This window comes from Amblyomma mixtum, chromosome 3 (assembly GCF_055824585.1).
Source record: "Amblyomma mixtum isolate Tamu chromosome 3, ASM5582458v1, whole genome shotgun sequence".
NCBI lineage: Eukaryota > Metazoa > Arthropoda > Arachnida > Ixodida > Ixodidae > Amblyomma > Amblyomma mixtum.
This window is the reverse complement of record NC_143014.1, coordinates 199,562,565-199,589,012: the sequence shown is the minus strand read 5'-3', so window position 1 is coordinate 199,589,012 and position 26,448 is coordinate 199,562,565. Positions and strand designations below refer to the sequence as shown.

Genomic DNA, 26,448 nt, shown 5'->3' with positions numbered 1-26,448 from the left:
ATCTAATTGCGTCCGTTTGAGCAAACGCTGATAGTGTGGCACGGTAGGGCGCAAGTGGCGTTTAATGTCCCGATGCTGCACGCGGGCTATCAGGTACACATTGATTGCTTTCGACCACCTGGGGTTCTTTACAGCACACTGACATCACACAACACACTGGACTGGAGTTTTTACATTTCTGCTTCGCCGAAATGCGGCCGCCGTGGCCGCGATTCCATCCTATGATCTTTTTTGGTTCTCCTACCAATTAAATTATTTTGTAAACTTGCAACTCCCCATCCATTACTATAGCTTAGAGAAAAGAACCAGCGGAAAGTGTGGCGTCAGTGCTCAAAAGCTGCTTGTGATTCATGTCTTTCGTCTCTTTGTTCCTTTGTCAAAATCTATTGAGATCGATACTGGTCGAGTGGTGGGTGTTGTGCGAACTCCAGTGTCGCTTATCACGGCTCTCATCAGTGGTTCCACTATACCAGTCGTTGTTTTCAGCAGCAGAACTATCATCACCATGGTTACAAAAGAAAAAAAAATATCTGGCCCCGCTCGCTTCCTATGGTCCTGTTGTTAGCAAGCCTCCTGTGTTTCGCGGCGAGAACGATTTTGCCTCGGCAGCAACATGGTGCCGCAACATTAAAACGACTTCGATCACGAACTCGAAGCGGGCGCGTAGTGAAGCAGTTTGTTCCGTCCCTTTCGCCATTCGCTAAGAGCGTAGGGCCCACGAGGCATTGGGCAGACGCCGCGCGTGCGTGGACCGCCCTTCCGAGAAGTCACTCCCTCTCGCAAACTCTTGCTCAAGTCGATTTCCGCATCACGAATAATTACACTCTTTCCAGCGTCCGTCCAAGTCGATTTGCGGCCTCACGCAAGGGACTCGCGTGGCCTTGGGCCGGAGCCAAAAAAAGAACTCGCCGGCCAGAAAAGTCTACGCTCCGCGGACTATCGCGACGGACACGCGTGAAGAGTGGCGGGACAGGCGGACGCTGTATGACATCGCGGGTTCCGCACTGAAGCGGCGGCACTTGGCTCTCAGTCGGCGCAGGCACTCGTTGTTTCCGCACGCGACAGAAGGAAGAAGAGCAGCCAGTGTGCGGTTACATCGTGGGAGACATTTCGATACACAAGCGTTGGTCTGCATAGACCGGTACGTATGTCCTGCAATTCTGGATCACGATTCGCAAAACTTCGCTTGTTATTTATTGGCCAACGCCTGTCTTTCCATCATCATTGCCCTGGCCAATTACGCAGCGATTTTCCATGTAAGAATTTTCATGGATATCTATGGCCCTTGGTATGATTTCCTTCATTGCACAATTGGGGTCCGACATTTCTTCTTTCATCGAGTTATACAAAGAAACTTTTCACATTTCCAACTGGCGTTCACGCTGTCAGCCGCAGTTTTCACATCATGATTCACGTTCGTGCTTGCGTTCTTGTAAGCGAATGTTACTCGCCGAAATGAAGCAAAGGTGAATGAAATGATTTGAGCCAAACACTATTTGAGGCTTTACGTAGGAAGAACAACCCGAACAGACTTGGAACTGGGAAAAGGTACACATGAGCGGCACAATTTGTTAAGGCAGCGTCACAAGGAAGGAAGTGCGCGAAACGAAGCGCTAGTCGTTATCTTGTAAGTGCTAGATGTTTGTTTCAGAAAATGAATAACTTCTCAACGGTTTGGTTCATCTGTGTTGATTCCCATCAAGAGTGTCTGGTCGAAGAGTGTCTGGTCGAATGTTAGTTGGAAGCCTGACGTGCTTTTTGAAGTCCGTAAAAGAGTACAGTTCGTCGCACACACCTCTGCATGTACGCAGCAGCGATTGGATGTAGCCGCGGAAAACTTGTGACAATGAGCTACAACGCGCCGCTACAGAATGAGAATGCAATCAATCAATTACGCATGCAGAAATTGCGTAGTGGCCTCAACGGTTTACCGTGACAAAATCCAGAGACATTTATATAGGACCAATCACGTACGTTTATGATAGTTGTTTTCGCTTTTATGTGTAAAAATCGATATGGCTTTAACTTTAAGCGTAGAAAGTTGGGCTAGTTGGTTGGTAGTACTATTGATAGTATGGCTTTAACGCGTGTTAGCATTCCGCCGTAATGTTCATGTTGTGATCTTGTATTTGTGCAGAAAAATTGGCGGCATAGAAAGCTTGGTAGCAATGTCGATGATGCTGGCGCATTGCATCGACGTTGTTCAGACGTTTTGCGTTACCTACGGAGAGGAATCTCGCGTGGTTAATAAGCTTGCTTCCGCAAACAATAAGTATCGTGTTTCAGCATAGACCCTTTTCAGCTACTTTTCTACGGGAGGCAAGAAGCAAATATTCCTTCACAATCACTACGTTCTGCAAAGTCACGTATGGGTATTTCAACAACAGTAGTTTTATAATATATATATATATATATATATATATATATATATATATATATATATATATATATATATATATATATATATATATATATATATATATATATATATATATATATATATATATAGGTACAGTATTACGACAAACGCGACTGTTCTTTTAACGTTTATTTTGCCAACAGTTTCGGGAATGGTATTCCCTTCGTCAGGGCACGCTTACAATGAATCTGTTTCCTCAACATAAGGACACAGAACAAGCGAGGAGGTATAATCTCCGCCCTCTAAACAAACTTTAGAATGAGGGCAGGGGACCGTATAATAGGCAGCACGACAAGTCTCACACGGGCCGCGGCTGAACAACAACCAGAAAAACAAACGGGGAGGTGGAAATGGTAAAGTAGTAACAAAGAACGAGCCTGAAGAGCACAGCGATAGAAGGGGCAAAAGAGCGTTAAACCCGGCTCTCGGCGCACACGGAACCCGCTACCCCCCCCCCCCCCCTCCCAATACGCACACACCCCCGCAAGACGCCGCCTGGTCCGAGCGGGCGGCCCGTATCAGGTATCCTGAGACGCTTGCAAGGGACGCGTTCGAGAGACGGCCAACACTCACTTGTTAATTGTAACCGCTGCAACGGCAACTTGCGACTGTGCCCTCTGCGTATTTTTGCTTCATTTCGTCGCTTTGCTCTCCTGTCGGGCCTTTCTACCAGACAATCTGGCGCCCCTTTTCCCATAAATATACTAGGCTGTCCAAACCCGTGTCCCGCAGTGAGTTTCCCGTGAAAAAACAGCGTCCGTCGGGTAAAATACTGAGCTAGCCCGAGCGCGTAATGGGAAGGCAAAGATGAATTTGGGGGAACGAAACAAAAGAAGGGAAGAGCAGAAAAAGATTAGCTCTAAAAATGTTTAAAGAAAATGTAACACAAAAAAATGTTAACGCACACACAGGAAGAGAAAAGAGAAAAAGAGAAAAACTACTGATTAAATGTGGCGCCAAACAAGTATGACATGGTGAGAGCAGTTTGATAAAGTTTGGCGCAGCATGTGGTTTCGAGATTTGCATGCACGCGCAGGTTAAATCATTCCGATATTATCGAGTTGAGTCGATGTTGGTGTAAGTAAATAACCAATGACAAGGAATATGTAGAAAAATGAAAATAAAAATGGCATGGAGAATATAAAATTGAGCACAAGAAGTTATACAAAAGCTAACAAATTAAAAATAATAATAATACATGTGTGCGGAAAACGCGAAAGGTCTGCGGCCCGCGGAGCTGCCGCGTGGTCCCAATGGTCTAGGTGATAGATCAAAGGTGTCTATTTGGGATGGAACGTGGATGCTGGCAGGAGGTTGGACAAAAAAGTACTCAGGAAATAAACTGCTAGATTCCCTGCCATTTCAAAGTGTGTCTGCAGTTGTCAAGTTCCGGCGTATTCTGATAATAACGCTGTCCAAGGCCTATGACCGGCGGCATTTCCTACGTTGGCTCCTTTAAGCAGGAAAGTCTCCCGGGAGTAGCGTTCAAGCCATGAGAGAAAGTGCCGAATTTATGAATGAAGTACGATTCCCTTTGTTCCCTGTAATGTGTGTTAGGGAACCCGGACTGGAGATATATATATATATATATATATATATATATATATATATATATATATATATATATATATATATATAGTTTTAGTTAGTATGGAGCGATGCGCGCTACCGTGATCTACTTACGCGGGAACCAAACTGGGCCTACACAATGGCAGGTGCGCGCCCGCATCTAACTCCTCGGAGCCAGAACGCACGAGCACTTGGCGACTTTCCGAAGCTCGCATGCGCAGATGACTCTTCGCGGAAGATTATCGCGGCATGCTAAAATTCCCTAATAGTAGACAGATACAGACTTGCACTCCTCTATCTGTAATGTATACAAAATAGGAAACCTTGTGTTTAAACACCTTTAGCTCCGCGTTTAGTTTAAAATCCTCCAACGTGAGCGGTCAAATGGACAATGGCAGTAACTTTTCGCGTCCGGTGCATTGGGCGCAAAATTCGGAGGTCGTGCGTTCGGATCCCACTGGCAGAATCTGGTTGTTTTTAAGCATGAAATGCTTTTAGCTCCCGTTCTCGGCAGTGTGGTGACGTCACGCCGAGACCGAGAGCCATCATCCGGGCACTGAAATCCACTAAATTCCAGTCATCCGGGCTCTGAAACGAGAACATCCGGGCACCGTACGAGACTTAACGAGATTTAACGAGACTCTCTAAGCCCTCCTACGCGACCGGCATGCAAGCGCCGGTTGGTCTCCAAACGAGTCACAAAAAATAACTGCTGCCAGTGCCTTCTCAATGTTTATCAAGATATCAGTCGAACTGTGCATTTGATAATGCACCGAATTATAATTTCCGATTTCTAATAACGCGTGCAAAAAGCACATAAATGCCACGATACACTTCGTTGTCATACGTGATCTCTTAGGGGCTTCGCGCATCGAAGCAAAGCCGCGCAGGCGCACAGGGGCCCGGGGGAGAAGCGCTGCGTTCAAAGGGCAAGGCATCGCGCCGAACGGGTGGTGGCGTTCCTCCCTTCGTTTACGGTGCGGTTCGGGTGTCGACCGAGATGGCAGAGAATTACTGCGCCATTTCCTTTCCTCAAAAAACCTTGCGTTCAAATGGCAAGGCATCGCGCTGAACGGGTGGTGGCGTTCCTCCCTTCCTGTACGGTGCGGTTCGGGTGTCCACCGAGATGACATTAGGCCCGTAAACATTTCATGCTTACTCTACTCTCGGTTACGGGAGAGGCAGAGATTTTTTCTTCTGCTTTCTAATCAGTTACCTTTAAATATTTACCTTCTTAATTTTCTATTGGTGGACAATACAAATTAAGAAAAAAAACATCCCTTATGCTTCTTGGTTTCGATGACTGTAGGCTTAGTCAAGAAGGGGGTCAGGCAAGACACGATCTCTACAGTACAATTAACGCCATGTTTTACAGTAGGTATTCAGAGGTCCCTATTGAACAGTTGGCTAAGTAACTCAGGGGACGAATTGTAAAGCGTGATCACTGACCTAGACAGGCAAATGAGAACGGTAGGTCTAACAATTAATATACAGAAAACTAAACTAATGATCAACAGTCTCGGAAGGGAACAGGAGTTTACGATAGTTTGCCAAGCACTGGAAGTAATAAGCGAATACATGTATACCTAGGGCAGGTAGTAACCGCAGATCCGCACCACGAAAGTGAACTCGCTAGAAGAATAAGAATGATGCGGAGCACATTTGGCAGGTGCTCTCAGATCATGAATGGTAGATCATGAACACGTATCCCTAAAGAGGAAAGTATATAACAGCTGTATCCTACCGGGACTCACTTATGTGGCAAAAATATGGAGGCTAACGAAATGGGTTCAGCTTAGTTAGGGACAACGCAGCGAGCTATGGAACGAAAAATTGTAGGTGCAACGTTAAGAGATCGGAAGTGGGTAGAGCGGGTAAGGAAACAAACGCGGGTTAATGACATCCTAGTCAAAATAAAGAGGAAGAAATGCGCTTGGGCACGGCAAGTAATGCGAAGGCAAGTTAACCATTCGTCCTTAAGGGTAACGGAGTGGATTTCAAGAGACGGCAAGCGCAGCAGGGGGCGGCAGAAAGTTAGGCGGGCGGTTGGGATTAAGAAGTTTGCGGGGATACGGTGGCCGCAGCCGGCAAAGGACAGGGTTAATTGGAGAGACATGGGAGAGGCCTTTGCCCTGCAGTAAACGTCGTCAGGCAAATGACGTCGATGGTGAAGCTCATCAAAAGTAAGGACATGTTAACGGCGTAAAGGCAGTGCGACTCGGAAAATGTTCTGAAGATACAGGTTCTTAGCTCATGTAGCTTAGGCATCGGGCCAAATTCAATTTGTTTTGGTCTTTTGGTTTTGGTTGTTTTGGTCTCATCGCTTGCATAAGCGTGTATGTGGCAACCGGAGGGGTAGAATACTTCCGTATCATTCTGAACTATCAAATTTTTATAATGCGAATACTTGTAACACGAAGAATAATTGGTTATTGCTATCAGCTGGAGGATTCATTTATAGGAGGGCATCGTGAAACGTGCGCCCGTATTACACGTCTTCTTTTCATCTTCTGACTCTTTCCGCCTTTCTAAGCTATAGAATTTTTCCGAAAACCTACGGTTTCCGGCACGCTGACCTTGGCGCTCACCGAACAAGGTTTTCCTGCTTCACGTGAAAGAGCAGCGGTCGGCAACAAGAGACCGAGGCGCACTTGTATGAGGCAATAGAGCAATAAAAGGCTGTCGTTTTTGCAAAGCGAGCAGTGTTATAGGATCTGGAGTGGAGAAGCGTGCGTAATCGCGGGCGGCTGCAACCTCTCGCCCGGGCTCCATCCGTAAGGACTGGCTCCTGCACGTTTCATGTCCTTTGTGGTGCTTCCTCTTCCCTGTGTCTATCTGCGCTTTTTGAAGTCAGAGCCATTACGCGATAAGAGTTGAGTGTTGCGAACGACGTCCCAGAGCAGTGGCATCATGCGAATAACGTCTGAGGCATGTACGTTTACAACTGAGAACTTCTAAGGTTTCTAGGGATACATCTTCGCGCTTTTCGTTTCGATCCCTCTGTGTAATGGTTCGCACAAGGGCCTTTCGTTTTCGGATAGAACCTGATTCTTACCCGCCGCGGTGGCTTAATGGCTCCGGCGTTCGCTTACTGCAGCCCAAGGTTGCTGAGTCAGATCCCGGCTGCAGCGACCTCATTTCGCACTGTGCGATGTCGGTACGCGTTAAAAGACCCCAGATGGTCGAAATTAATCCGAAGCCCTCCATACGGTGCCTCTCACAGCCCGTGTGCAGCTTTGGAACGTTAAACGCCTCACTCCATGTGAAAACCTTATTGTTCATGTTTGTTTTCGCTCCCTGCTCAGCTACTACAAATTCCGGTTAGACTAGAATTCTTCCTTAAATGTTACTTTCCCGAATATGTACAGCCCAACACCGTGTTTACAAACATAAGGTGCACTTCCGGTCTTACCAGAGGCTAGTTCATTGAGGGGCTTTACCGGAGGCGGCCGGGGGTACGTACCGTCTGCGCCATCGTCCGCTACTGTTCGCTTTCGTTCGGTTATCATACCGTTAGAGAACTAATTTTCATGTAGAGCTGTCTAGGCTGTCTAGTTTGAACGACTGTATTAATAAGCAAATATGTAGCAAACGCGGAGGCATGTCTAACTCCACGAGAAGCTTGTGCGATTCGGAAAAACACCCAGCTCACAGACCCCCTGTTGGGGGTATATCTGGCTTCACTACATCATTGATGGGGGCATTTCAGAAATATAGCTTTGAAATGACGTTGCGTACTTTGTCACTCTTGAAAGCGTTCCCGAACTGTTAGCGAACGGCCACCTCCATGGTTATACAACGAGAAAAATAGTGTGTAAAGTTTTATTTGCATCCCAGGTAGCATCGAACTTATGAATAATGTTATGCAAAATGCAGGTATGTTATATGCTGCACTGGAAAGTTGCATTAATGTTAAAAATTAAGAAATGATGTTATATGTTTAAAAAAAACAATAGTTTAACATTCATAGTAAACGGTATTTATTGGTGACTTTTAAATGTTGTTATAATGTTAAAAATTAACAAATAACGTTTCATATTGCATCATAAACAGTTGTCAAGCGTTCCAAACAGTCATTTGCTTAGTATAGTCGTCCAAATGTTGTCATAATGTTTGAATGACAACTATAAAGCAACATCACAAATATTATGTAATGTTGGACAAGAGGGAGTGAATTGGAAAAGAGAGATGTGGAAAAGAGAGAGTGAATGGGGAATTGGAGAAGAGGGAGTGAATGGGGAATTTGAATAGAGGGAGTGAAGGGGGAATTGGAAAAGAGGGAGTGAATGGGGAATTGGAAAAGAGGGAGTGAATGCGGAATTTCAATAGAGGGAGTGAATGCGGAATTGGAAAAGAGGGAGTGAAAGGGGGATTGGAAAAGAGGAAGTGAATGGGGAATTAGAAAAGAGTGAGTGAAAGAGGAGGTGCTACATCTGTATATGTTAGTGAAGCAAGTATGTGCGTGATATCTACTCCAGTGACGCAATGAAAGTAGAAGAGGGATTTCCCAGGTACCTTTCAAAAGTCAACCAGGAGTTTGGGCACAGAGGCGGAAATACCATCGTTCAGACAAGTTCTCGAAATTGTTCTGCGCGTGTTCAAGACCAAACTGGGCGCTTGCAAGATAGTAGTCTGTCTTGGACCACGAGGAGGGTTCTAATCAACCGTTACAGGCGCCACTTGAACTGCTATCGCGCTGCGACTGTTTGGTAGAACACAAAGGCCATGAAAACAGGCATGCAACGGCCCTGACGCAAGCACTGATGCAGTGAACGGCAGAAGCGTAGAAAACCTGCCTTCGTCTCGGTTTTCAGCTATACAAAATGTTCCCATTGAGCTTGTTTTCAAAATATCGAAACGACCTGATTTGTGAGGTTGCAACTCCGTCCTCTCCACTCGTTGCCTGCTATTAACGTAACTATAACCACGTTTAATGAATAAATAACCGTACCTTCGGTTATTACCGGCACCATTCAGTTCCAGTTATGTGAGCTCAGAGCTAGAGCATAACAAATTTCCCCTGTCTTGCTTCCTTGTAAATGCTGCTAGCCATACTGTTGGTAGTTATGATGTACGCAAGGGTAATAAAGAGAAACTTTTAGATGCAACAGAGCCTGCAAAACACAATCAAGTCAAGTCTCTTAAATCGAGTAATAGATTAAAAAGGAGATTTAAAGTGTGAATTAAATTACAATGGTGACAGCCTAAAGGATATCAAAGAGTGATTAAAAAGAAAAACGAACTACAAACAGGAGAAGACTGCCTGTCTGTGCTAAGCAATTTAGGCCTGCGAACTGCATTGCGGACGTCTGCACTGCTTGCATGCACTAATTAACCTTAATCCGCTCCAAGACGGAAACTGAGCTTTACGGCACCATCGGCACACCGAGTTTCATATACGTTCCGTATTTATCTGTCTGGGTTGAAAAAAATACTCCTGCCCAAACCCCCGGCCTATTTCTGCTCAAACACAGATCACAGGGTAGCTGATGATAGTCTGCGTTTTTCGATAAATAATTTAACATCGGGACTTGCCTGGACTGCCCGGAATCGTTGAAAAACTGGAGTCGTCTTTACAAAGAATTTTCATCAACGCGAGAGGGATAGACTGGCCGTGCTCGGAGCTGGCGTAGGTCTCACAGTACCCCAGATAGCGCAGCCTGTCAAAGCTGCTGCTCCGCTCGTCCGGACGAAAATTCTCCGGCCAGACTACTGTGTTATATTAACCTGTCCTGGAGGGCGCCACGGGTGGTCCTGGCTATATATTGCCGCAACTAATCTATTAAAGGATCTTCTTCGTTCGGCTACTGGCATCGTGCTTACTTGGCTGGTGGTGTGTGCCAGCCGGCGATACAACAGACTGCAGTTTTTCGCCGATTCCGAACAATTCAGGCATCTTCCGATGTTCAAATTCTTATCGAAAACGCAGCTATCATAAGCTACCCGGTGGTCTCCCAGTGAACACTGCAACGCCGCTGGACGTCCGCAGGACGTTCAAGGGAGCTTCAGTGCCCACTGGGCTGTGCTTGAGCCGAAATAGACCAGTAGTTTGCGCTGGATAATTTTTTACAACCGGGACCGATAAATACGGAACGCCCTATATGCTGTTTATGACCGCATGCACTTTAGTGCACGCGCGACTTGCTCGGGAGGGAGAGAAGCGTATTCTGAAGAGACGAAACACGCTGTCTGGCACACAGCTAGGGCGCCTCAGCCGCGCAGAAAGATTGGGCGAAAGAGGGTGAAAAGAAATAAATATCACTCGCAGACTATAGTGTATATACCTTGTGAATGAGTGCGGGTCGGTCCAGCCAGCCTGAGTCCGCCGCCTCAGTCATGTCACAACACACGCGCGCACACGCACACACGCACGCGCACACAGACACGAATGCGCGAGCGTGCGCGCGTACAATCCGCAGGCACTAATCCTCATTTGTACCCTCTGGGAACAAGACATCGTCGAGTAGTCGCTAATGTCTCCGTTTCGCTTCGTGCCGCATCCAGTAAAGCTCATTCACATTTATGTAGACTCACTATAATTTGTGTATTCTGAGAATAAGTGTGCACGAAGAGCACATTATGTAAGTTCGCTCTCGAACTGAACTAATAAACCTCACCTATGCATATTAAAAATCAACAAAATTCACACCTACGTATTTATCGTTTGGCAGTAATCAGGGAGAAGGGGCCATGCGGGACAAGGGGGGTGTAGAGAGTAGCGACGTAGGACCGGTAGGACGTATTCTGCCGGAGGAACTACTGCGCAACCTGGCCGGCCTGGCTACGACCGTGTTGTTTAGCTCAATTCTTACCGGTGTCACGCAGGCACCCTTAATATCTTGTGCACAGTCTCTGACGACGCTTCTATGATGGTGACGGTGAATAGAACGCAAGAAAATGAATCTTGGGTTATAAAGTTTCGGTTAAAAAAGGACCGCTAATACCACAAATACATAGTGCGGAACACACAAACGGCACGCTAAGTGAGGAGTTTATTTATTTATTTTTTTTTGCAACAACAGATCATTTTTTACTTTGTGCACTGCCGGCTCTAGCCTGCATTGGTAAACACTTCGCTACATTTGGCGAGACCGGAGTATTGTGACGAACACTATGAGGTTCTATGTTTTTTTTTCTTGTATGTTTGTGATTGTGCGTGTCGCTGCGCGCGCGCCTAGTTAAACTGAAAACGAATTCAGTTTGGTAATTTAGTTTGGTGTCTTGTAATGCAAACATGTTCGAAGTGTTGAACTGTAGGAAATCATTGTGTTCAGAGTGTTTGGGTACAGTCGTTGGGGTGTGAAGGGTGTGAATGGCATTTACAAGCATCGGGTGTGATCGAAGTTTCGGTTCCCGCGCAAAGAGTTGATTTCAACAGTTTGACAACAACAGTGTGCCTAAAGTGGATTTCGTTCGTGCGACGGCAACGGTGATGGCCGCGTCGAGAGATTCGGCGTCGATGTTCGCAAGTGTGATGGCGAAAAAATTGTACCGGCAGATTTTCGAAAGTTTTGGTCTGTTGTAGCGTATGGTATGAAATTTATATTGCAGTGACTGATTCTTGAAGGTCTTCTTAATTCAGATGAACTTTTACGTAGTGTACTGTGCGTCGTTTCTCGTCTGTGCATCGATCGCGGGTCGTATCTTGCTTATTTGAATTCGGAAAAACCTTCCCAATGGCAGCTTGGCTTGACGTGTCCGCTGGAACTCATGAGCACTGATTCAGATGAACATGCATGCATATCGATTAGCCACATTCAGTGGTGATGTGTTGTGATTTTTCATACATTGTGATTCTTCTGAAGCATGAAAAATCTGCCAGAAATCCACTAAAATTTCAACAACACGTAAGGCCGAATGCAGTAAATAGTGTTTTCAAGCAGTATAAGCATGAATTATGACATCAGTGCTTTACAAGAGAAGCAATCATTTTTATTTATTTATTCAGGACACCTACATCGCCAGAAGGCATTATTGTATGAGGGTTAAGTGCATGGGGGTCACTCAATGGTAAAAAGTGTGCCATAATGCACAAGAATACGTCAGTTGACAACAACCAACTCTAAAATCAAAATTAATGGGAAACATACAAAGAGTGCAATAACAATGTAGAGCAATAAAAAGGAAATACATAATAAAAAAATTAGAAAATCTCGATGAATTTTCAATATTAGGCACATCCATCACTTCCTTTGAGAGCTGGCTCCAGTCATTTATCGTGTTAGGAAAAACTAAATATTTAAACACATTAATAGAGCACTTATAAGGTCTAATTTCGTTAGTATTGTTTCGCCTAGAGGCGATGTATTGCCGTTCCTTTATGCATGCTGTTCTGTCAATACCTGTTTTGTTCCTGTATATATTGTGAACGAATTTTAATCTTAGTATTTTTCTGTGGAACGAGAGTGTTTTCCAACCCAATCCTTGACATATATTTCGGATCCCCTAATTGTAAAATAATAAGTGCCTGTTACAAATCGTGCTGCTTTTTTCTGGACACGTTGGAAACATACTTTCAATATAGTGGTCGACGGACAAGAACAAGTCATTTTGTTGCCGCTCTTTGTTTTTCTCCCCTTTGTTCCCCTCACAGTGTGTAGGGTAGCCTGTTGGGCATTGCCTGGTTAACCTCCCTGCCTTTCCGTCCTTCTGTTTCTTTCTCTCTACAGTATGTTTCTTTACCTCAGCAGCAGTGCGAGTGAAGAGGATTGGGATTGTGCCATTGTGTAGTTGAATGATACCCCTACCACACCTGCACAAAAAATGGTATTGAGCACCTAATGCCAGAAGCTTTAATGCCTTTCGCGTGGTGTGACACAGGCGAAGCGTAATGGCATTCGTCCTAATGCCATTCACAACCTTCCTGCATTTCATGATGGAATGGGTACTCCACGCTCAGCGCTTACGCAACTAGCATATGTTTTGTATATAAAGAAATCCTCTGTAACAGGCAACGTGTTCATAATACTTTTAAATAGCACCTATACAGGCAGCTGTAGCAAAATTTTACCATAATCGGATACAACTTAAGTCTGCAGTGAAGCACCACCTACATTCAGGACCGCCGCACAGATTTCTTCCACGACAATAAAGTAGTACATTGTTAAGTCTTTTCTTGTAACTGGCTTCTTGTTTAGGTAACAAGGGAAAAAACTGCAAGCTCTAAAGTTTTGTTACCAGGCTGGATTAATACAGTGAAACACTAAAAAGTTGATTTCGTTAACTATTGTGATTGGCCAGCGGAGTAATACACTACGGCGCGTTCCGTAGCCCAGTGTTAGCAGCTGCTGATTTTTTAAGTTGTATCCCACTATATAAACAAATGCGACCGAATGCGACTGAAAAACAACCTACGATGTTGGCAAGAGACACGGCCAAATTGACACTGTTTGCTGAAAATACCTTTATTATTATATTTTTCTAACATTGACAATAATTTCAATAATTACTATATTTTAGTCAACATTTTCTTCTTTTAATTTTGAAACATTATGATCACAAAGTGAAATGGCATTAAATCATGACGTGTAGTGCCAGCTACAGAAATAATGGCATTAAGCAACTTCAGGCATTAGGGGCCTAATGTCATTTTTTATTCCTGTGTGGCAGGGGTATGAGTTGTTTAAGACACCATTAGACTGTTCAGCTATGTTGCAGAGCTTTTATTTGTTTATGAAATCTATAAAACACTTAGTGATGCTGTCTGTGTTCATCTGAATTGCTCACCTGATGTAATAATGCTATAATACTGGATCACATTCCTCTTTCATCATGTCAACTTGAATATGTTGGCTGAATAACCAGTGGTGCATGCCATTTTACCTGGGACCATGACCAAGTTGGGCAGGAGAGGTGGCTTCAATCAGGTTAAGTAACACCGATATGTAGCCATCAGTTTCTGTAATGACGTCACCAGTCTTGCTGCGGACCAGGCACCTAGCCAGAAGTTTTGTTCAGAAGGAGCCCAAGGCCATTTTTTGTATCGGGAGGGAGCAGGGGTGGTTTGAGGGGCGGGGATCTTGGCATTGCATGCCCAAAGAGACGCTTCTAAGAAAATGAGGGGTGATGGGGGCCGTGCCTCCTTGCCTCCCCCTCCCTCCCTTGGACAAGTGCCTGCTGGTAGCACAGATATTACAAACATGATCAAAATGGCTACAAGGCTATTGCAGTCAAGTTCTTTTTTCGCTTTTAAAATGTTTACTAGTGTAAAAATGCATGTAAACATGCTTGAAGTATACTAAATTTGGTGTGGAGGCCCTGATTTCTTTCCTTGAAAGTAGCTGGCCAATTCATGGAATCATCATAAGTATACCATTAATGAATACCTTTTTAGAAAGCGGCTTTTATAATGCATTAAAAAGTGCTAGAAGTATTTTCATTTGAAGTGACATTTAAAAATACCTTTTTGGTTGATTGGACTTACTTTAGGCGGAGCTGTGCACCCTGTTGAGTGCAAACTTTATCATACTTTATAATCACTTTACTGCTGGTGTAAATGACGTGTGCATACTTTGTCCTTTCTGTTACCTTTCTGAATTTCTCTTCTGCATGCGGCATCATAACATGTGCAAAATTAAGATGCAATTAATTAGTATGCTGTCTGTTCTCTGTTTCATGTTGTATTCACTACTGTTCTGCAGGATAAAATATGCCTGCGGATTCTGTTCCAACCGTAACACTTTCAACGGGGTACAAGGTTCCAATTATTGGCCTTGGAACGTGGAAGGTGAGCTGTTTCTCTTACTTGTTTTTATCTTTTTGCTAACCTTAAGTTGTGCAGCCTATTTCTAAGTTTTTAGACTTCACCGGCTGTTATCATAAGCTGCATAGTTCAGTGATTTTTGCTACCCTACTTGCTATTATGTACAGCATGTACAGCTGTGTATTATGTACAGTATGTTATGAGATAATCCTGTCAGTGCATGATGAACAATTTTCTTCTGCTAAGTGGTGTTGGAACACCAACCATTGGAACTTTAGAAAAGACAATTGGTAACAAATGAGATCATTAGATTGCAATGCGTCCTAGTGTACTGCAGGTAACCAAGGTAGCCTGTTCCCTTATGTGTCTAATTGCATCCATATGGTGCATGCTACGTCCACCGTGTGTTGCTATACTCCTCGCAAAATGTCAATTGCAGGAGGCTTGTTGGAATCGTTTCTTTGGGAACAGTTTTCATCAATCATTGAGAAAATGAAGCCTAGATCTGCATAAGCATGACACTACCTGAGTAAGTTAGTTGAAGGAAACCTTGGTGAAAATGGGTTCATTAATAATTGCCAATAATTTTCGAGTCACAACTGAGACAACTGACAAAATGAAACTGCTTTTTATGCAGTTAGGGTAGTGTTATCGAAACTGCTGCGTTTTGCCCATAACGCCCTGTGTGTGGGTTCTATATATATAGGGCCCTTTGTTTTTATGGGAAATGCACCTTCAAGAAACCATACTTTGTCAGTTCGAAGTGCTGAAGGCTCGGCACAGAAAATAGCGGTTGTCTTGTACTTCTCGGGTGGTGTTTCCAGTTAAATGTTGGCAATATCTTATACCTTTTTTTTATGGCTCAACCATGGCTTCACCTTGGCATAACCATGGCATACCATGGCTTAACCGGAGTTGAGTTGGAAAAGTACACTTTGAAGCTAGACATCAGAACTCAGACAATCACCAGACATCTTATTAGCATTGTTTTGTATAGCGCTACCCATACCACCTGTTGCTCCAACTCTATATTGGGGGAGTGAAATGGCTGCTGTGATGATGAATGAATGTTTTTGCAGTGCACAAAGGCAGAAATGTCTAACACAGACATAAGAAGCGCTGCACATGGGAGGGCAAAGTACCCAGAAATGAATATGAGAATAAAAAAATACCTAATTTGATTAACGGTTTCTTAGTGCAACATACCACTTCTATATTGTGTTTGACACTCGTGACCAAAAAATAGAGCTTGTATTGACCCCAAAAGGTCCACCACTAATGCATTACTTCTGCTGAAAAAATACAACCCGAAAAGACCCGTAATATGAAATTTTTTTTATTAATGACTTCATTTCTATGCAAATTTGAACTCGAATAAAACCCGATTTTCAGTCCCCAAATTTTGTGAAAAATAAAACCCGAAAATGAAGGAACCTATATATACATGACAGGGAGCCTTCGCACTTTAAGCATGCTCAAGAGATTGCATGGGCCAGTCATTGCTGTTAGGAGATGAACTAATTTTTCTGGTGTACTTGAAAGAAGCAAAATATTTTAAAGATGGGGCTCTGGGTTCAGATGTAGCTGCTAGGTACTAAAATCAATGATCCATGCTTCTTCTCTTTTATTTGGTGCCACCCTTTGTGTGGATGTGGCTGTGCAGTCTGAGCCTGGCAAGGTGGAGGAAGCGGTCAAGATCGCCATCGATGCAGGCTACCGACACATTGATTGTGCCCTTGTCTACGAGAATGAGAACGAAGTGGGAAGTGCCATTGATGCAAAGATCAGTGACGGCACTGTTTGCCGCGAGGACCTCTGGATCACTAGCAAGGTGGTGTCCTCAATATATTTACTTGTAGAGCCCTATATTTTTTTGTCCAGCGAAGTCCACATTAAATTATTCCATTTGTACACCTTAAGCAATGTGTTACATTAGAGCAAAATGCACCTAAGGCATGCAGGAATCTGTTGTTGTCAAGAACAAACAAAAGTGAATTCAGAAAACAATAAATTGCTATGCTATTATTTTTGTGCTGTCATGCATGCTTAATTCCCAGAAAAGTTTGTTACTTGTTTGCACTTAGCCATGGTGTCTAGATGCATAGTCCTTCGTAAGTGCAGTTGGTGCTGAATTGATCTTCCGTAACGTCACTGTCTGCAGAAGGTGGTAAAGCTTCTTGTTTTTTTCACATACTTTTTCAGTCTTATGAGCAAAAGACTGTGAAGATACAAGGTGCATCCAGAAATAAAGTTCCAGTTGTCTGTAAATGAAACAAAAGTCGGAGCGAAGCTGTGCTAAATGCTGCAAATACATGATACTCAAACTGTTTTTTTAACCATGGACTTGCTTTGTTTATGCATCTATATTATTGCAGATTGAAGCTTTATGTGCCCTCGTCATAAACGAGTCTTCTGCGAAAGGCTGTTAGTGTAATCTGAACTACAGCATTTCTGTCAGAATGTTGTCCTGCTAGAAACCACTACAGGGAAAATTAATGGGGGCAAAGTACAGGCTTGCTCTCAGCTTTCCACACCTCTTGTTCTGTATCAGCTTCCATGGGCTCTGCAAACTGCCAAGGTATAGACTTTGTGTCCCTGAGGCATAAACCTCCCACTACACACAGCTGCTAATGGATCTTAATCGTCCTCGTCTTCTTAGTGAGAAAAAACTTGGAACCTTTCTGTCGATGAGTGACTGCGTGTAAGTGGTTGTCTTTCCTTTGCTGCTGTGCTACAGAAATAGACTGCCTATGAAAGGAATTCCAAATGACAGTGCTGCATGTTAGTGCTTTCAGAACCTTCAGAACCTGCTTTCAGAGCCTGCTTTGTGAGCGTGCTTTGCATAGTGTAGAACCACAGAAGATATACAGTAACCTTCAGATTTTTTCATCAGATCTGTAAAACCTTTCTTCTGTATAACTGGTTTGTGCCAGTTCAAATTTCACCCAGAGATTGTTTTCTGTGGTTCATTTAATAACATATAGTGCATTTGGAATTAAGGTAGTATTTGCCTGGCTTGTCTAGTACAATTGGAGAGCAGCTGCCTGTCATCGGGGCCCCAGGTAAGCAGCATTAAGCCAGCTGAGTAGGCTCGTGCTGCTATTTCTTGGCAAAATGATAAAAGCAATGCTGTGGCTGGTCTGTGCGGGTTCTGTCCATTCCCCCGAAAAAAATATGCTGAAACAGATCCACATCGCTGGGTGAACTCGCTCTCGCAAAGGCTGAACTTTCCGACAATTGTGGTTTCCTATTTTTGCCCCATGAACGATGTAAGTATAGATGCCAAATGTATTTCAGCGCAAAATGGACTGCAGAATAGGATTTTTGCATGAATTTTGAGTACATTAGTGTGAACAACGAATGTTTAATTTCTTGAGAGTCTGAAATGGACTTTAAAAAAAACGTTATGCTGTGTATGCAGTCACAGTTGCATTATTTAATATTTCTTATTAACTCCCTAAATGCAGCATACTTTAAAAAACACAGCGCAACGGATGAAGGACAAGCGAGTAGACGGGAAAATCACTGACTATGAACTGCTTGATTTATTGGAATGACACAAGTATATACAGAACATCCCAACAACCAAGTGCACATGTTCGCAGATGGAAAAACATTCACATCAACGAGTTTCGTCAAGAAATGGTATTTCATGGAGATGAATGGTAACCGATGGAGTGCTTGCGCACTTGTCAGAATTCTTGTGAACGAGTAGGCTTCTTTTAATTCCCTTGTTAGTTATTCTGTGTTGATTTGAAGCGCTTTGTGTCTCGTCCTTGTCTTTTCGTGGTTTGCATGCTCTGGCGCTATTTTCTTCAAATCAAGTATGCACCAACTCGCCCAAAAAGAAGTGTTAATGCATTATTCTGTGTGCTTGTACAGCACCGCTGCTTCATCAAACTAGGGCTTGCAAAGAGGGTGCAAAGCTTGCTAGTGGCTGCATTCTTTGGGGTGGAGTGCCATTTTGACGATGAGTTTTTTTCTAAGGAGTTCTCATGTTCCCATGGTCGTATGTTAAGACACCTTCCTGTTTGTCAGATATATTTCTTGCCACATGTGAAAGGTACTCAGTACACCACGCCTTCTGTGCATGGAGAAAAAGATATGCCATGTTTTACCTGACATCCTCCGTGGCCTGCGCTTTGATCCTTGACGTTTATTTTCCTACCTGCCTTAGCACAAATGTTGCCTAGCTTGATAGGCACAGAAAACGGAACATCCACTCCATACCTATGCCTTACTTACCCTAGGCGGTGCAACAATCCATGTACACATTGTACAACAGCCAAACTTTTATTTCGGGGTGTTTTTAGCTACCTGTAGATTGCTAGGTTCCAGTTTGCTTTTTTTCAGTACCTTCCTACACGCTAGCAAGATCACATCGTTAGGAAACTCTGCTGACCTTAATCTATCCATCTGTTCATTGAAGCTGTTCTTAATGGCATGGTCGCAGGACTTGAAAATTGCGAAACCTATACATGAAACGGCTATACCACTATACTAAAAGCGTTGAAGACATCAAATACCTTTCGCGAATGTGTAAAACGCCTGAACTACACATTTGAAAACCTTTTCTGGTGACATCCTGCGCTTTCTAGATTTACGGTTGAATTTGAGGCAAGACCATGTTTGTTGGGGGTTTTCACCAGAGTTCAAGAAGCCATTGCTCACCTTCAAATCTGGGCATTCCAAGTTAGTCGAGTGTGGTATAGTCGTTCCGTGTGTAGGTTTGGTGATTTTCAAGTTCTGTGAGAATGCCATTAAGAACAGCTTCAATGAACAGATAGATAGATTAAGATCAGCAAGTTTTTCTAACAGTGTGATCTTGCTCGCATAAAGTAACGTACCGAGAAAAGCAAAGAAACCTAGCAGTCGACAGGTTCCTGAAGCACCCCGAAAGAAAAATTTGGCTGCCATACCATATGTACATGGAATGTCGCACCACCCACGTCAAGTCAGGCATAGGTATAGAGTGGATTTTCTGTTTTCTGCACCCATCAAGCTAGGCAGCATTTGTACTAAGGTAGACAGGAAAGTAAATTGCCTGAATCGATGCGCAGGCCACGCGGGTTGCCACGTAAAACATGACGTATCTTTTCCTCCATGCACAGAAGGCGTGGTGTACAGAGTATCTTTCACATGTGGCAAGAACTATATCAGACAAACAAGGTGCCTCAATATAAGACTACATGAACATGAGAACTCCTGAAAAAAAAGACCTGTCCTCGAACCTGGCACTTCACCCCAAAGAATGCAGCCACAAGCACCCTTTGCACCCTTCTTGCACACCCTTGTTTCCTTGTTTAATGAAGCATCGGTGCTGAACAAGCAAAGACAACAACTAACAAGAGAATTGAAAGAAGCCTGCCACAGTCACAAGACATTATCATTCATTCCCGTGAAATATTATTTCTTGATGAAACCTTTTGATGTGAACATTTTTTCATCTGCAAATATGCACACTTCATTGCTGGGGTGTTCTGTATATACTTGAATCACTCCAATAAATCATGCAGTTGATAGTCAGCCCTTTTCCCATCTACTTACTTGCTCTTCATCTGTTGCGCTGTGTTTTTTAAAGTATGTTGCATCAGCTAGGACAACCCTCTGTTTTAATGCATAAATGCAGTTTTGCGGTGGTTGGCATGCCTTCCTTGATCATTGTTTAAATGTTAGCTTATCACTAAACATTTCACATGGCACACTTGATACGGAAACCTTCCAATAAAAACGTTTGCTCAGAAAGGTGACCTTAGTGTTGGCTCTTGGTAAATATTTTTGTACAAACAAAACATTCCAAGACTAAAGTACTACAGTACAACACTGAATTAATAAACAGCAGACACAGAGACATGACACAGGCACTTGCGCTGCGGTACTTTAGTCATGGATCACCAGCTAGCCTGCACTCTTACTTACCCTAGTGAAGAAATTTTAGCTTTCAATTATTATTAGTAATCAGGAATAATTTTGCTACACTTTTCATTTCCTCTGTGCTTTCTACAGCTATGGTGCACCTACTACAGCCGTGCTAGAGCTGTTGAGTGTTGTCAGCTGTCTCTGAAGCTGCTGGGGCTAAACTACCTTGACCTTTACTTGATGCACTGGCCCTTTGGTTACAAGGTGAGGTGATATTTTTGAAATGTATGCACACTGATGGCTGAAATGTTGAAAACAATTTTCAGTGTCAGGAATTCTTTCTTTTTTAAATTCCAGGCCACATTTAAGCTGCACATGAGAGCTTCTCATCGTGAAAATAGCAGTAGCAACATTTGTGCATTTCAGTTGAATAAATGTCTAAAGTCTCACATTTTTCAGAAAGTGTACCTAGTTTAACTATACTGTCACATTTGTATATTACATTTTCAAATTTGTTTTTTAAGTTGAGCATAATTATACCAGTTCCATCAAAAAACGTTTCAAAATTATCACTCATTAAAATTTTCTCTCTTCTTGGATTAGCAAGCTGTGCTGCAGGTCTATGTCATATATCGCTTGTGCTAGAAAGGTGTTGCTGATAAATTTTGTCCTTTTAACCTTCTGTTCATGTTCAGGAAGGCAGTGAATTATTTCCTCGTGATGCCACAGGGGAGGTCATCAACAGTGATGCCGATTATGTCGAAGTTTGGAAGGTAAGGAGTCCATTTTGTTTACTTACTGTTTTTAGTGATGATGTATCACGTGTGGATTTCCTTCTAGTATGTGGCAGGCAATGAGAAAGGAACTTTGGGGCACTACTGCTATGGTGTTTAAGCGCAGTGTACATTGTGGTACTGTGGCTGTGCAGCTCAAGTAGCATCATGGCGTTGTTTCAAGAGTAAAAAAATGTACCCTTTTATTCTTACGGCGGTGTCTTTAAGAGCAGAATGTTGCCGCTTTACACGGGCACTCTTGGAGCGATTTTATTTATGATGCCAAAGCTCTTTTTAGTTTACTTTGCATGTGAGCAGTACATATGGTGCTTTTTGTGCTAAATCACTTGTGATATTTGTTGCTGAGTATTGGCGCTGATTGTTAGCCCACTGAAAGAAAATTTTGTTCTATTTTGTTTCTTCAGGAAAATGTAGTCTGTGCAGACTCGCTTAATTTGAACTGACGCTTTATTCGGACTGAGGCTTTGGTTTCGTCAACATCACAGGTGTTATGCGGAGTCCGATGAACTCCCCTTAATTGAAAATTTGCCTAAGTCAAACAAATTCGACTATAGTAAGCTCTTAAAACTGTTTCGAGTAAGTTGTCAATATTACTTTGTCTTATTATTTTGTCTGTTCCTCTCTCACCTAGGTATCTCTTGATCCTTTTCATGATAGGTTGGCTTAAGAGGTGGTGGCATATCGAGACTGATCTGCATTTAAAAATTCCGGGAGCGCTGGTATCGTGTGCACCCATTGTTTGTCAGCATTTTTAATTCTACTCTGAAGTGATCACAGTGACAAGCTACTGAACAAACTGTCACATGCTTGCCTGATTAAATGGCTGTGACTGCCAGTTCTATCAAGGCACTGACATATAGGTTTTGTATATTCGTGTTGCATGCTTTTTTTTTACTTTTGACCAGATGAGTGCACGTACATTAATGGAAACCTTCAACATGTGTAGAGGGGAAGGAGACATACCTTGCATAAATATTCATTAATTGTAACAGTCAGTACTGACTGCACCTTGAAGCTCTTAAATAAATTATTTCAGGTGGCTTATTGATGTGCCTGCGCATGATTTTATTGGGTCATTGTATGCATCCCCAAACATTTTTGTCTTGGAGATTTTACGGCAGAAAACAAACCTAGCTGCTTCATTTTGACTCTGGATATAAAGTCTGATGTGTCAAGTATGTCATCAAAGTGGTTTGCCGGCAAAGAGAAGTAACAACCTCATACTCATCAATAGTAACATTGGAATATGCTGCTAACAGTACCTGAGATACCATGTGTGGTGATAACTATACAGTTATTAAGGAGGGTAAGAACCTGTGCTGTATTAGGCAAACACTGGTGGTTAGCCATGTGCACTTCCATTTTCTTTGGGTCGACATGGCAGGTAGAAGTACCTATATACATAAGTGCAATTTGAAAAGGGCCAAGACAGTGTGGCACATCTTGCAGGGTTAATTTTGTATTTGGCTTGTGTGTGGTTATGTTTATTTGCTGTGCTCACTAACAACCTGCGTGGGATATTTCATGTTACCTATTCACATAATGAACCGCGCTCATAATGAATGCACCCCTACTTGGGGTCACCGCTGTGGCTTAGTGATTATGGCGCTCGGCTGCTGATCCAAAAGACGCAGGTTCGATCAGAGCCAGGGCAGTTGAATTTTGATGAAGACGAAATTCTAGAGGCCCGTGTACTATTCGATGTCAGCGCACGTTAAAGAACCCCAGGTGGTCGAAATTTCCCGAGCCCTTCACTCTGGCGTCCCTAATAACCTTACTCGCTTTGGGACGTTAAACTCCCATAAACCGGTTCCAAACCAAACCCTACTTTGTCTGTCAAAAAGGGCTGTCAATTTTTCTGTTCCCTTACGTAATGAATGCACCTGATCCTTTGATGCGCAGTCTGCTGCTGATGATAGGGAATTCTAGCGGGCGACCTTTTTAGAAGTCCGAAGCAACTATGCAATAATATAAAGCACGCCATTTGTTGAATGTCCAGATGACTACACAGTGTTTCACCATACATGAGAATAGCCAATAAAAATGTGCCGTGAGGATTCCAAGAACAAAAAGAAACCTTCTCTGGCCGCGAAGGGCTTCTATGTTTGATCTGCCATATTAAGGGTCTAGAAACTTATCGCACTTTGGCCCCGCACTGAATTCTGAGAGTTGTGCTTGAGTGAACTCTGGTTGCCCTCTCTATATACACAGCATTATGGGCTGCTATATAAGTTGTACATGCTAATTTAAGGTAAAATTGGTTTACTATGCTCTCTAACGCTTACATTATGCTGAAGAGTGCATTTCATTTTGTTTTGCGATTAGTCGTACCGTATGCAGTATTCATGTCAGCAGCCTCTTTCTGTACCATTTTTACCACTTCAAATTGTTTCTGGATATTCTACCCTATGTGATGAATTTGCAGAGCGTTTTTTTTTTTTGGAAAAGAATGCTTTCATTATGTGAGTGAGTACAGTATTTAGTATCATATATGTGTGCTGCTGGGCTGTATTGGAGCGAAGAGGTTAGCTGTGATGGCAGAGTGCATGAGCTTTGGTAGTATATTTCATTTTATCACTTTGGCGAAACCTCTCCCATTATCATAAAAACACCAAAATCATAAGTTGTATGTTAATGTATTTTCCAGAAATTGCCATGTAAGTTTTCTTTGAATAGGGTTGCTTGCTTGGTAACGTTTTTTCTCTAGCCTTCTGAATAAATACTGGTAATTCTGGTACTGTTTCCACATGGTACTCAGTCCATATTCCTGTTACTCTTATGTCTTGTACAAAGGGACAAAACAGGCCCTACACCTGCCATGGACTGTTTTGGTGACCCTTTTCACAAAAACTGCTTCATGCAAAGCATTAACGTGGCCATCATTTTATTGAGCGTTAGGTGTTGTGTTCACTGTTTTAGACTTTCCTTGGTGCTCAGCAGTGATAGCAGCCAGTTGTTTTACAATGTTTTTTTCCGTCACATTGGTCCCTGAAAGAGAGAGAGGGGAGAAGGAAAGACGTAGAGGTTGGCCAGGAGAAGGTACCGGTTGGCTATCCTGTATGGAGGAAAGGGATGAGGAGGTACAGAGAGGAAGGAGAAAAGTGAAGCAACTTAAAAATGAAGTACAAAAACGAAATAATGACTGCATAAGACGAAGTCATAGCCTATCTCCCAGGCACGGCACTCTCAAGAAGCGAAGCAGTAGCTGCTAGGCTATCAGAGCTGACGATTGCTGTGGCCACCGTGTGAGATTCTACATCTTCGCCTTCTGGTGAAGATCAGGATGATCCACGGCATAGCATTCGTCTTTTGCCACGAAATGCAGCACATGCACAGAGAATGCGTTCTGTCTTCTTGCCACACCTACTGCTATTATGAGAAGGAATGCCGAGCCACAGGCGGCAGAGCAAATTTGCTTCACATTGCAGTAGGCAGGGTGGAAGTCGGAGCTGCAGGTTCGGGTCTAAGTAGCATTATCTGGGTTCAGAAACTGGCCCAAATTCTGAGGCATGAGTGGTATCTCATGCAAGCATTCAAAACTTGCCTGCTACGTTCACTCTCAAAACTGGGATCGCCCCGCCGTGCTGGCTCAGTGGTTACGGCGCTCGAAAGACCCGAAAGACGCGGGTTCGAGCCCGGCCGCGGGGGCCGAATTTCGATGAAGGCGAAATTCTAGAGGCCCGTGCACTGTGCGATGTTAGTGCACGTTAAAGAACCCCAGGTGGTCGAAATTTCTGAAGCCCTTCACTAAGGCGTCCCTCATAGCCTGAGTTGCCTCGGGACGTTAAGCTCCAGTAAAACCAAACCAAAACTGGGATCGATGCACAAACACAGTCATTGTATGCAGATCTGACGGCTTCATCCACGCGGTAATTTTCTACGATGTCACAGTGTTCTGGCAGCCATTGGTAGATTATACCATGTCCTTTGTTGATGGCACAATGATGTTGCTCTCAGATTGCTTTGACCAGTTGTTCATGTGATCCGCATTTAAGAGTAGCTTGTAGGCTTTAGAGAGCCGCTTTCGAGTCAGAGAAAATAGATCATTCCAGAGGGATTTCTTGACTGATGTACTCATTGGCGGCGTGAAGAGCAGGAAGCTCTGCACCCATCAAAAGGTTCTGGGAAGGTGTTCTTACATTGATTACGGTCGACCTTATGGGGTAGAATTGACTGATAAAATTGACTCAGCTGTTTGTGTAGATGTGCAGCCAGTGTCCATGGTTATTATATTCTAGAGTGATAACAAACCTTCTTTCTTCCTGCTACCAGGTATGGATAGATGCCAGATGTAAGATTATTGTTCCCTCTCAGCTAATTTTTTCCCTCCCTAGTTATGTTTTCTGGATACATTATGCATGGGATGTTTATACAAAATAGAGTGGTTTATATCTTTTACTGCCATTAAGTTTAGTTCTTAAATATAGGTGATAATAATGTTTTAAGCTTGGAAACTCTGTATCTTACATAATTACGGTTGAACGCTTTCATTGCCCTGACACTGCCTGGTTCTTTGCGTCTAGGGTATGGAGGACTGTGTTGCAAAAGGTTTGGTACGAAGTATAGGTGTCTGCAACTTTAACAAGCAGCAAATGACCCGACTGCTTGAATCAGCCAAAGTGAAGCCATCAGTTCTGCAGGTAAGATGTCTGCTGGATGAACAGAAAATAGGGACTTTCACATAGAAAGAAGAGCTTCTTAGTGGCAAAATGCATTACTCATTATGCCATTATTTACATGACTCATGATTATTTAGTACCTCACTGAGTAAGGCCTGCAACAAGAAATTCCTCTTCATTCGGATGTTGTTTAGAATCAAGTGGATTTAATAGTGTAGATTGAGTAGCGCATTCATTCTGCTGCTTTCTATAATTTTGGTAGTGATATGTAGGGGCTGGACTTTCTGGTTTTTAATTTTTGAAAACACTGCTGACTTTTTTCTGTATTTATTTCAGAATGCAGTTTTTTTTCTGCCAATTATTATTTTCTACAGATGAATAACCGTTTTTTTTTCGGCGATACAATGTGGTACTCTTGTGCTATCAAAAGTCGTTTAGAATTTCTCTTCACCTTTTTGTTAGCCAGATCATTTCATTTACCAGGAA

The 26,448-nt window shown here is 43.2% G+C and overlaps 1 protein-coding gene across 1 annotated transcript in view; it reads left to right on the top strand.

The window, feature by feature from the left end:
- Nucleotides 1-843: 843 nt before the first annotated feature.
- LOC149353267 (aldo-keto reductase family 1 member B1-like) overlaps nucleotides 844-26,448 on the top strand; it is a 40,193-nt gene continuing 14,588 nt past the window's right edge. The window contains exons 1-6 of the mRNA XM_089577306.1: nucleotides 844-1,141; nucleotides 14,629-14,714; nucleotides 16,354-16,521; nucleotides 20,697-20,813; nucleotides 21,245-21,322; nucleotides 25,867-25,983. Of these exons, the coding sequence (XP_089433432.1) occupies nucleotides 14,637-14,714; nucleotides 16,354-16,521; nucleotides 20,697-20,813; nucleotides 21,245-21,322; nucleotides 25,867-25,983 (558 nt within the window). The 5' untranslated portion in view covers nucleotides 844-1,141; nucleotides 14,629-14,636. The remainder of the gene's footprint in view (nucleotides 1,142-14,628; nucleotides 14,715-16,353; nucleotides 16,522-20,696; nucleotides 20,814-21,244; nucleotides 21,323-25,866; nucleotides 25,984-26,448) is intronic.